General features: G+C 45.8%; 1 protein-coding gene across 1 annotated transcript in view; it reads left to right on the top strand.

Annotated features, from left to right (window-relative positions):
- LOC134062698 (kinesin-like protein KIF21A) overlaps positions 1-13098 on the top strand; it is a 58776-nt gene that overhangs the window by 44585 nt on the left and 1093 nt on the right. Inside the window, exons 21-33 of the mRNA XM_062518807.1 lie at positions 21-215; positions 577-678; positions 4190-4355; positions 4870-4890; positions 6588-6645; positions 6855-6906; positions 7324-7499; positions 8275-8400; positions 10209-10345; positions 10661-10835; positions 11705-11869; positions 12163-12280; positions 12583-12753. Coding sequence (XP_062374791.1) covers positions 21-215; positions 577-678; positions 4190-4355; positions 4870-4890; positions 6588-6645; positions 6855-6906; positions 7324-7499; positions 8275-8400; positions 10209-10345; positions 10661-10835; positions 11705-11869; positions 12163-12280; positions 12583-12753 — 1662 coding nt within the window. The remainder of the gene's footprint in view (positions 1-20; positions 216-576; positions 679-4189; positions 4356-4869; positions 4891-6587; positions 6646-6854; positions 6907-7323; positions 7500-8274; positions 8401-10208; positions 10346-10660; positions 10836-11704; positions 11870-12162; positions 12281-12582; positions 12754-13098) is intronic.

Below are 13098 nucleotides of genomic sequence, written 5' to 3' on the forward strand. Positions count from 1 at the left end.
CTCGTTGTGCTGTATCATAGCAAAGGGAGGACCTCACCAGGCGCCGTGAGAAGGTGTCTCGGAAGCGTGAGAAGATCGCCACGGAGGGGACGGACGCTGACCGCACGCTGGGCTCACTGAGCGAGGAGCTGGAGTCCCTCAGCGCCAACATCGACTACGTCAACGACAGCATCGCAGAGTGCCAGGCCAACATCATGCAGATGGAGGAGGCCAAGGTGTGTGTGTGTGTGTGTGTGAGTGAGTGAGTGAGAGAGAGTGTGTGTGTGCGTGTGTGTGTGTGTGTGTGTGTGAGCATATTTGAGCAATGATCTAGCAAAGAAAAAATGACAGGTTCGATTCCCAGTGAGCACACACAGTGATGTACCTTTAAAATACACCTTATTGTACTGTATTGTAATGTAACCATTAAGCCTACTGTATACGTCGTGTTGTAAAAACTACGTACTGTATGAACACATTTGTTGTTAAGGATGCAAACTCACTGCATATGTCCTGTACTCAGTGCCTATACACATATATAGTGCTGTTTTTACTGATGCAAACTCAATGCGTATGTCCTGCAAATGTGACCCACAGGAGGAGGGCGACACAGTGGACGTTTCTGCGGTGATCAGCTCCTGTACCCTATCTGAAGCACGCCTGCTGTTGGACCATCTCCTGTCCATGGCCATCAACAAGGTACACACACACACACACACACACACACACACACACCAAAACTTCTTTGTTATTTAATTTCAATGAAAAGCTTTTAGTTTTTTTAGCAAGCAGATCAAGGGGACGGACTAGGGGGCTAACAGTGGGCTAATGTGCTAATGTGCTGTCCTCTCTCTGGGCTAACAGTAGGCTAATGTGCTAACGTGCTGTCCTCTCCCTGGGCTAACAGTAGGCTAACGTTCTGTCCTTTCTCTGGGCTAACAGTAGGCAAACATGTTATTACAGTGCATGAAAATGCACTGTACTGTTCTTCCTAGGCTTTTTATTATTCCACTTCTTCTTCTAACGCACGCAATTGAGCTTGAACCATTTAACGTAGAAACTTCATTCAAACCTTGTTACGTAGGTCTTACTTAGGACAGGTGTGCTATGACTTTTCAACTTTGTCACTTTTATACTTTTTAAACTATAAATTAAAAACTATTAAAATTTCCCCATAGACTTAACATTGCTCATTATGACATCACGGCAGCAATTAGAATGTTACGCCAGGTGGCCAGTCCAGGTGCAGCAGCTCTCTCTCTCTCTCAGGCACACTGGCACTCTTGAGACTACATTTTCTGTTCCCCTGTATCAACAGTATCAACATAAGTCTTCCTAATTCCATCCAACTTTCTATCCATTCATCTTCTTCAAACCATTCACTCATCCACCCATTCTAAACAGTCTGCCTATCAACATCAATTAGACGATCTACATTCAACTTTTAAACAATCTACTCTGTCTCAGGCTCAGGTATCTCTACACTCTGGCTCTCTTTAAGACTAGCCAGTTAAATTGATCACACCTGTATCTGTATCCACTACTCTCAGTAGAGAGCTATGTCTCTCCATTCTACAAGAGTATAAGGCACATTCCATCCAACTTTCTATCCATTCATCTTCTTCAGACCATTCACTCATCCACCCATTAAACTGTCTATCAACATCCATTAAACTCTCTGTCTATCAACATTAATTAAACTATCTACATTCAACTTTTAAATTATTTACTCTGTCTCAGGCTTTAAGGATACACTCTGGCACTCAAGACTAGCCAGTTAAATTGATTACACCTGTATCAACTGTCAGTTTCTCTGGCTTTAAGCATACAATCTCTCTGAAGACTACATATCCTGTTAACTGTTTCCTCTGTCCACAACTGTTTCAAAATAAAAGTCCTCACTGCAATAATACACTATTAAATCATTTAACCATTGAAACTACTCAACTATTTAACTGTTCAACCATTCCAACTGTCAGTTATCATCAACTATGCCTCCAGTCAACTACATGAAACCTCCATGTACCTAGCAACCAACATAGCAACCATTAAAATTAAGTGTTTATGACCGTTTCCATAGCAACCAACATGATTATACTGCAGTAACTTCTTGTTTCCTGATAGTGGCCACCATGGATAACCTAGCAACAAATGTTTCAAAATAAAAGTCCTCACTAGCAAGTTAGCTAGTTACCATGGTTACCATAGTTAGCATTGTTAGCATAGTTAACATTTTTAGCATAACTGCTAGAAATGATTAGCTAAGTTAGCTAATCAACCTGGTTAGCATTTTTAGCATAGTTAGCATTGTTAGCATAGTTAGCATTTTTAGCATAACTGCAAAAAATCATCAACTAAGTTAGCTAATCAACCTGGTTAACATTGTTAGCAATTTTAGCATTGTTAGCATAGGCAGCATTTTTAGCATTATTGTTAGAAATCATCAGTTAAGTTAGCTAATCAACCTGGTTAGCATTGTTAATAAAGTTAGCATTGTTAGCATAGTTAGCATTGCTAGCATAGTTAGCATATTAAGCATAACTGCTAGAAATCATTAGCTAAGTTAGCTAATCAACCTGGTTAGCACTGTGAGCATAGTTAGCATAGTTAACATCTTTACCATAACTGCAAGAAATCAGTAGCTTAGTTAACCAATCAACCTGGTTATCAATGTTACCATAGTTAACATTTTAACAGGAATAGAAATCATTAGTTAAGTTAGAACTGGAATGTTTCAGCTTTAAACTGTCTACCTTCACACTATCAACTCTCTGTAAACTATGCAACCACCATGTTTACCCGAGCTACACCTTAGTAACCATATCCACATTATCTATCTATTTTTGCATTTTCATGCACTGGTAATTCCTTGGAATTGCGTTTCTAGTTTTCTTTATTATTATTCCGCTGACAGCTTTTTCTAACCGCAATTTCTCTTCAACCGTTTAACTTAGAAACTTCATTCAAACTTTGTAACGTAGGTATTCTAATGGATCGGGTTGCTATGACTTTTCAACTTTGTAACTTTTATACTTTTTGAACTATAAATTAAAAACTATTAAAAATTTCCCCATAGACTTAACATTGGCCTCTATGACATCACAATCGGGTCGTTGAGCAATTAGAATCTTATGCCAGGTGGCCAGCCCCACCTGCAGCAGCCCTCTCTCTCTCAGGCTTTAAGCATACAATCTCTCTGTGAAGACTACATATCCTGTTAACTGTTTCCTCTGTCCACAACTGTTTCAAAATAAAAGTCCTCACTGCAATAATACACTATTAAATCATTTAACCACTGAAACTACTCAACTATTTAACTGTTCAACCATTCCAACTGTCATTTATCATCAACTATGCCTCCAGTCAACTAAATGAATCCTCCATGTACCTAGCAACCAACATAGCAACCATTAAAATTAAGCGTTTTTGACAGTTTCCATAGCAACCAACATGATTATACTACAGTAACTTCTTTATTCTTGATAGTGGGCACCATGGATACCCTAGCAACTACTGTTTCAAAATAAAAGTCCTCACTAGCAAGTTAGCATTGTTAGCATGGTTAGCACAGTTAGCATTGTTAACATAGTTAGCATTTTTAGCATAACTGCTAAAAATGATTAGCTAAGTTAGCTCATCAACCTGGTTAGCATTGTTAGCATAGTTAGCATTGTTAACATAGTTAGCATTTTTAGCACAACTGCTAAAATGATTAGCTAAGTTAGCTAATCAACGTGGTTAGCATAGTTAACATAGTTAGCAATGTTAGCATAGTTAGCATTTTTTAGCATTACTGCTAGAAATCATCAGCTAAGTTAACTTATCACCCTGGTTAGCATTGTTAGCATAGTTAACATTTTAGAATACCTGTTAGAAATTATTAGTTAAGTTAGAACAGGAATGTTTAAGCTTTAAAATGTCTACCTTAACACTATCAACTCTCTTTAAACTATGAAACCACCATGTTTACCCTAGCTACACCTTAGTAGCCATATCTACATTTTTTTGCATTTTCATGCACTGGTAATTCCTTGGAATTGCATTTCTAGTTTAATTGTGCTGTCCTCTCTCTGGGCTAACAGGAGGCTAACATGCTAATGTGCTGTACTCTCTCTGGGCTAACAGTAGGCTAATGTGCTAACGCGCTGTCCTCTCTCTGGGCTAACAGTAGGCTAATGTGCTAATTTGCTGTCCTCTCTCTACTCTTCAGGGTCTGCAGGCGGCGCAGAAGGAGTCCCAGATCAAGGTGATGGAGGGCCGTCTGAAGCAGACGGAGATCACTAGCGCCACACAGAACCAGCTGCTGTTCCACATGCTGAAGGAGAAGGCCGAGCTCAACCCCGAGCTGGACGCGCTGCTGGGCAACGCCCTCCAGGGTACGCCACCAATCACAGCACTCGCAGAGTCCTGACCATGCCAGTCCAACCAATCAGAGCGCTCGCAGAGTCCTTACATCGCTAATCCCACCAATCAGAGTGATCACAGTGGATAGCCAAACATCCAATCACAGGTCCCTCTCTTCCATTTCCAGCCATTCACAGACGTTCCAGTCTTTTAACTGGACATTCAGACTCCTGTGGTTGATGATTAGCCAATCAGAGACATTCCAGTCTGCCAACTGGCCAATCATAGCTCATTCTACTCTGACTCACTAAATCATGGTTCACTCAGTCATTAGTGCTTTGAGGTGCAATAGAAATAAAGACTTACTTCCTTACTTACATTTAGACCCCAACATGAACCGAGGTGTCATCATCTACAATACACACACACACACACATACACACACACACACACAGATCATTTGTCCATTTCAATCAATTCTTTCTTTTGATTAGATTTTTTTTCTGTTGCTCTTTCCTTCCTCTGTGCCCCTGAATTCTAAAACAGAACTAGGTAACGTGCATTCAGGTGAGTAGTAGACGCTGATTCTAGAACCTTACTTAGCGGCATTCTAAACTCTACTCTGAGTGCATGCGTCTCCATAGAAACAGGCCTCAGTCAGCCTGGCCCTGGTGTTCCACTGTTCTGCATGTCTCTCATCCGTCCCCAACACAACTCAGAATTACCGTTGCGCTCTAGACAACTTGGAAGTCGCAGGTCACATATAAGTTACGACTTTACACTCATGGTAGATGAAGTTGCCCCAAGTTTCACAAGTAGGAAGTCCCATTTTCAACTTCCCATTGACAACCTATTAAGTTAGCAGGTTAGCAACTATGGTTTTGGAAGACGCACCCCTGGAGTGTGACGCACTCTGATCAGGGGCGGATGGGAGACCTGTAGCGCGGCGGGGAGATCCAGGAGGAGGGTTGAGGGCCCCTGTTGTCGTTGACTAACCCCACAGCGTTAACACCTTTCCCCCACAGCGTGGCATGAGACCCCCCTAACCCCTCTTCTCCTCTCCAGAGGGCCACTCAGGGCCCAGAGCTTGAGCTAGGCCTGTGCTCACACTAACGGCCACACTCTGATTACCAGAACACGTCACTGTTGAGTGTTGTCTGGCGTCTATCGGCTAACTGGCTAATTGTGCCCCGCCAGCCAGGGGGGACTGCACATGTACTGTAAATTAGCCTGAGGCTAACTACAGTATGTATCAAATGGCAACATTTATGTTTAAAATTGTACATGGTCCCTCACAAATAAAATAAATGAATCTGAAGGGATCAGCTGTGTTTCAGAGGGCTGCATGGTGAAACCAGGTGACTGGCTTATCCAGGTAACTCCAGGAGTTCTGGGGTCACTCTCAGTGTTTCCTGGAGAAGGCCGTAACAGTGCCATTGTGCACCCCTTCAGGAGATAGTCAAGATACTCTTGTATCTACTAGCACTAGCAGTCTTCTCTCTGTGTCTAAGCACATAGTACCTGTGATGGAGATATTAGGCTCTTCTCAGCGTCTCTCCTCGGTCCTCCGGCTGGTTCCCACTGATCTATAAAGAACACTGGATAGACTATCCCATTGTTGCCACCCCATCATTCTTTATAGATCGGTGGGAACGAGCCAGAGGACGGAGGATCGAGGAGAGACGTGAGAAGAGCCTATTATCTGCTGCACAATAGTGCTGTATGACCCCTGCTCTGAGCAATACAGTGGTGCCTGCTCCACTTCAGAACTAATGAGCCCAGCTGTTCAGCCTGCAGTAGTGGTGCTACACTAGCTAGTTCTCTTGCTTGCTACTACAAAACAGTGCTGTGTTTCTCTCTGTAGATGCCCTCCTCTAAAACGCTACTACAAAACAGTGCTGTGTTTCTCTCTGTAGACGCCCTCCTCTAAAACGGCACTTTGTAACAAACCTCTAGTGTCCAGCGCTGTCGCTCTGTTCTTATGATGTCACTTCCTGTGAGGCATTATGACACTGACCTCTCACCTGCTGACAGCCTCACCTTTGACCTCTGCTGCTCTGGTTCTGTTGGATTCAGAGACACGGACATGCAGCGTGTCCACTGAGGGCTGCGCATGTCACACCAACTCACTTTGTAGCTTCAACATCAAGACTGACACATTTAAACTATCCTAATAGTGTGAGTGCGTGAGAGAGAGAGAGAGAGAGAGAGAGAGAGAGAGATTTAGCAGAGAGTGACTGTCTTTACTGTCTTTGATTGGCCAGAAAATGGGGACGAGAGCAGTAGTGATGAGTCAGCCCAAAGCCCAGCTACTGAGGGCAGGTATGTAGTGCGCATACACTTGATGCACACAAACACAACACACAGATAATAAACATGCACAAATCCACACGTTAAACTACAGGCACACACACACACACACACACACACACACACACACACACACACATGTAATTCATTGTGCCATAATATAGACACACACACCACTACACGTTGAGCTGTGTGTGTGACATCTGTGTTGTGTTCTACAGCTCTTTGGCATCAGACCTTATGAAGCTCTGTGGAGAAGCCAAACCCAGGAAGGTACAGCACATTGAGAGAGAGAGAGTGTGTGTGTGCGTGTGTGTGTCTAGTCTACATGTTAGAACAGTGATTCTCAACCTTCTTTGAGTCGTGACCCTCCATCACCTACCTCATACTACACCCGTGTGCTCCCTGCATGCTTTATAATCATAGATAAATAAATAATAATAAAATGTTAAAAGGGATGATTTCATGTCGATTTGATATATGTTATTTTTCACACTATCTGGCAACTCCAAGAAATGATCGTATGGATCCAGTGGGGGTCCCGACCAAGAAGTGCAAGGTTTAGAGGTTGTGTGTCTTCGTGTGAGTGCGTGTGCGTGTGCGTGTGTGTGTGTTTGCGTGTATGTATTTCAGATGTGCATCATTACTGGCCTGTGACCTTTGACCTTTGCCCTTTGCCCTTGGCCGCAGGCGCGTCGGAGGACCACCACTCAGATGGAGCTGCTGTACGCTGACCCGTGTGCGGATGCGGCGCCGGAGGAGTTCACGCCGCCCCTGCTGCCCACGGTGGAGAGCCCAGAGGGAGGGCACCTCCTGGGGGACCGGGACGCCGCCGTCTCCCCCTCCGCACTCACCTCCAGAGCCATGTACGTCCTGGGGGTCGGGGTCAGCGCACTGTGGGGGTCAAGGAGTCTGCGGGCATGTTTAGTCAAATACATGTCAACGATGAGACAAGATCACTGTAGCATCACAATATTCTTTTCATCTTAAAAATGAAAAATGGAGTCTCTAATTGGCAGCGTGCACCTGGAACAACTGGTACGGTCCTATGCCACATTGTTGTCGCTAAGCCTGTTTCCTTGGAGACATACTGTATGTATGATGTTGTTGGTGTTGGTGCACAGTCACTAACAAGCACAAACTCAAAGGGGGAGGGGCATGTGAGTTGTATACATACGAAATGTTTCCCTCAATCTGCCACACTTGCCAACTGCAGCTTTAAGAGAGCACACAGGTGTCGGCATGACGCTCCCCCCGGTCAGTACCCCACTACTCAGAGTCCACGAGTCATAAGAACAACAAGTCACCCAACAGGTAGCTGCATGAGAGCTGATGATTATTTACAAGATTTGCTGTTGCAGTTATCAGTGAAACCAACTGGGGGTAGACTGTCTCTAGGTCTCTTGTCTCCCGTGTCCTTGTCAGTGCACGTTATTCTGCATATTTTATAATGACTTATTAGTGCGATGCCAGTTCTCTGGTCAGTACAAGTGAGTGACCTTCTCAGCTCTAATAGTTACGAGAGCAAAAGAAGAGGCACTTGGAACCCGTCCAAGACCCGTCGTTAACCGAGAAGAGGGTTACCATGGCAACCTGTGGCGGAATCCTGGCGGCTAATTAGATTCTGTGTTCCGTGTGCAGATCCGGGGCCAGGTCTCCCACGGCAACGGAGCGGCGGGCACTGGACCGGTCACCCCTCACGCGGAGGAGAATGTTGGAGAAGGGCCAGACGTCCATCGAGAAGGCCAAACCAGCCGAGAACCGACCGTAAGATGGGGGACAGGGAAGAGGGGGGGGGGGTGAAGTGGGGGGCCACATGTAAGACATGGATCAAGTGAGGGAGGGAGAGAGCAAGATAGAAAAGGGAAGGAGCGAGAGAAGAGAAAAGAAAGAAAGAGGGAGAGAAGAGTAATGGGAGAGCAAAGAGAAAAGAAAGAGAGGGAGAGATGAAAAGGGAGAGAAAGACAGAGACCAAGAGAAGAGGAAAGAGGGAGAGAAAGAAAGAAAGAGAAAGAAAGAAAGACTGAGACAGAGAGAGCCAGAGAAGAGGAACGAGAGAGATACGGTTGTCCTTCCAGTAAATTCAACTGTCGGGAGACTTCCTTATCTGTTTTTTTTCCCTAACTAAAGCCCTTCTGTCTCTAAGTGGTCTAGTGTGTCCTCTCTCCTTCAGTAGAGTGACCTGTCTACAGCTCTTCAGTAGAGTGACCTGTCTACAGCTCTTCAGTAGAGTGACCTGTCTATAGCTCTTGAGTAGAGTGACCTGTCTACAGCTCTTCAGTAGAGTGACCTGTCTACAGCTCTTGAGTAGAGTGACCTGTCTACAGCTCTTCAGTAGAGTGACCTGTCTACAGCTCTTCAGTAGAGTGACCTGTCTACAGCTCTTCAGTAGAGTGACCTGTCTACAGCTCTTCAGTAGAGTGACCTGTCTACAGCTCTTGAGTAGAGTGACCTGTCTACAGCTCTTGAGTAGAGTGACCTGTCTACAGCTCTTCAGTAGAGTGACCTGTCTACAGCTCTTCAGTAGAGTGACCTGTCTATAGCTCTTCAGTAGAGTGACCTGTCTAAGGCCCTTCAGTAGAGTGACCTGTCTACAGCTCAGTGCTGGGTTTTCTCCAGTGGGCTCTGGTGTTGTGTGTCTTGTCTTTCTTCAAGTGATTGTGTGTGTGTGTTTTGTTGTAGGCCAGATGACTCTGCTGGTTTAGAGTGTCAAAGGTATCCCTTTATCTTTCACACATCCTGCTTCTCATACCCTCCTCTCTTTCCTTCCCCTTCTCCCCTCCCCTCCCCTCCTCTCTTCTTCTCCTCTCCTTCCCTCCTCCCCAATTGCCTGGCTAATTGAAAGAAGTAAAAAAATAGCGTATTATCACATGAAACAGTGTTATGGTGTATATGTATATATATATATTACAGTTACCTTAACTTACCTGTGGTAGTAAGCCCAAGCTTGTCCGCAACAGTTTAATTGCTCAGTGGCTCCAGATCATACATGTTGTGAATACTCTCCTGTGTGAGTAAAAAGACACTATCAGACCGGTAAAATATCGTCTTACCTTATCTGTACTCTTAGACTTTCAGAGTCTTGCCCTCAGTACAAATGGAAGTTAGCGTGCTAGCTGGCTTCTTGCTATTTGGCGGTGTGTAGACATTGCTAGCCTGAAGGCGTTAGGGAATAGCCCTCTGAAGTTCGCCTACTAAAAAGATGCCATCTGTGAAATCTGCTACCTGGCGATTTTTTGTATGGGAAGATAACATGGGGGTTTTGAATTATTGCACCTGTTAAACTCTCGCGTGGATGGAGATTTTGCTCAACAGACTTTTGTCCTCTGCCTTCAAATGGCTCCTGTGATCTTCGATGTTATGACAGCAAACTGACATTTTTGCTACCCCAGAGCTAACTAGCAATGCAACTTCCCATAGGTAGCTAGCTTCAATTAACACCCGGATCTCCTTATATGGGCAAAGATGGCAGCTTTGGTTCCTGTCTGGAGGTGAACTTCAGAGGACTCTAGCTGGCAGATCAGTGGCCTATAGGGTTTGAGTCGGTGCACTGCAATGTGTCCTCCCGTCCACAGGGGGGTGATCAACGCCGTGCAGGGGGGCAGGGAGGCACGCGGGGCCAAGCTGCAGTGTGTGCATGTGGCGGAGGGCCACTCCAAAGCCCTGCTGTGTGTGGACGCCACCGATGACCTGCTCTTCACCGGCTCAAAGGGTGAGAACACACACAGACACACACACACAAACACACAAACACAAACACACACACACACACACACACACACACAAATACACACTTCTGGAGTCTACTGCATGAGGGCTCAACACACAAATATTAAAGCATTTAAAGTTATATTATATTATATTATATACTCTCATATACTATGTAAGAGTGCTCCTAAAGTGCACTAACTGTGCTTTACTGCTGCTGAGACCAACTTTTAGTGTATTGAACACTCCGCTTTAGTGTCAGAACATTTCACATTGGTACTGTGACTCATTTGACCTTTCACCTCTGACCTCCGGCCAGACCGTACGTGTAAGGTGTGGAACCTGGTGACGGGGCAGGAGATCATGTCGCTTGGCGACCACCCCAGCAGCGTGGTGTCGGTCAGATACTCGTCCAGCCTGGTCTTCACCGTGTCCACCGCCTACATCAAGGTCTGGGACATCCGCGACTCTGCCAAGTGCATACGCACACTCACGTGAGTCTAACATACACACACACACACACACACACACACACACACACACACACACACACACACACACACACACACACACCACCTACATCAAGGTCTGGGACATCCGCGACTCTGCCAAGTGCATACGCACACTCACGTGAGTCTAACACACACACACACACACACACACACACACACACACACACACACCGCCTACATCAAGGTCTGGGACATCCGCGACTCTGCCAAGTGCATAGGCACACTCACGTGAGTTTAACACACATACACACACAAACACACACACACTGGTCTTCACCGTGTCCACCGCCTACATCAAGGTCTGGGACATCCGCGACTCTGCCAAGTGCATACGCACACTCACGTGAGTCTAACACAAACACACACACACACACACACACACACACACAGGTCTTCACCGTGTCCACCACCTACATTAAGGTCTGGGACATCCGCGACTCCGCCAAGTGCATACGCACACTCACGTGAGTTTAACACACACACCCACACACTGGTCTTCACCGTGTCTACCGCCTACATCAAGGTCTGGGACATCTACGACTCAGTCAAGTGCATACGCACACTCACGTGAGTTTAACACACACACACATACACACACAAAGGCTTACATTAAAGTCTAGGACATTCGCGACTAGACTAAGAGCACAGGTTTGTGCCTCACCTGAAGTGTATACACACACACACACACACACACACACACACACACATACACACATACACACACACACAGCTAAGGTCAATCACTGGCTCTGCCAATATAAACCTTTACAACATCCACCAAGCACCTTGTGTTTGTGTGTGTTTTCGTCAAATAAAAATGTGCTTACCTGTTGTGTGTGTTTCTGTCTCAGTTCCTCTGGTCAGGTTACCCCCGGCGACAGCTGTGCTGCCCTTGGCAACCGCGGCGTGACTATTCCGCCCGGTGAGAACCAGATCAACCAAATCGCCCTCAACCCCACCGGAACCTTCCTGTACGCCGCCGCAGGGAACGCCGTACGCATGTGGGACCTCAGGAGGTACACACACACACACACACACACACACACACACACACACACTCACTGAGAATGTCACTACGGACACCGTGACTCTCTCACTCACTCAGTAAAACGCACTGTCAGGCTTTAACTCATTTAATTGTTACAAAAGCATGTCACAAGACAGATGCGTTTGGAATATTGAACCGAGGCTTGACCTTCAAACTGATATTGCAATTATCCCTGAATCGTGCAGCCCTTAACTGAACCCAGTACTTAAGACATGGATTGACCAGTGTGTGTGTGTGTGTGTGTCCTGTCCCTCTCCGCAGGTTCGTGTCTACTGGAAAGCTAACTGGTCACCATGGACCGGTCATGTGCCTGACCGTCGGCCAGACCGGAAACGGACAGGACGTGGTCATCACCGGCTCCAAAGACCACAAAATCAAGGTTAGAATCCTTTTAAAATGTTCCTAGACTTGTTGTGAGAAACACTTAAACTGTTTACCATATTGTTAGTCGCTTTGGCTAAAAAGCGTCAGCCAAATGTGACGTAATGTAATGTAAAAAGTAAAAAATTCTGGATTACTGGATTGGATTAAGTTTGGATTATCTTTGGATGAATATTAATTCCGTCATCTGGTAGAGCAGAATTTGTATGCAAAATTACCAGCAAGCAAGTCTGTCAGAACCTAAAATCTGTTGGTAAACAAATGTTTGTTCGTTTGTTTGTTTGTTTGTGTGTGTGTTAGATGTTTGACATCCTGGAGGGCTCCCAGGGGAGTGTCCCGCCCACTCACAGCTTTGACCCCGCCCACCTGGACGGCATCGAGTCGCTGGCCGTGCACGGAGACGTCCTCTTCAGCGGCGCCCGAGACCACAGCATCAAGAGATGGGACCTGTCCCGCAAACACCTGCTACAGGTGAGACCTTATTCCTGTCCCGCAAACACCTGCTACAGGTGAGACCTTATTCCTGTCCCGCAAACACCTACTACAGGTGAGACCTTATTCCTGTCCCGCAAACACCTGCTACAGGTGAGAACATACACCTGTCCCGCAAACACCTGCTACAGGTGAGAACATACACCTGTCCCCCAAACACCTGCTACAGGTGAGACCATAGACCTGTCCTGCAAACACCTGCTACAGGTGAGACCTTACACCTGTCCCACAAACACCTGCTACAGGTGAGAACATACACCTGTCCCGCAAACCCCTGCTACAGGTGAGAACATACACCTATCCCCCAAACCCCTGCTACAGGTG

The sequence above is a fragment of the Sardina pilchardus genome, chromosome 17 (genome assembly GCF_963854185.1).
Source record: "Sardina pilchardus chromosome 17, fSarPil1.1, whole genome shotgun sequence".
In the NCBI taxonomy this organism is placed as follows: Eukaryota; Metazoa; Chordata; class Actinopteri; order Clupeiformes; family Clupeidae; genus Sardina; species Sardina pilchardus.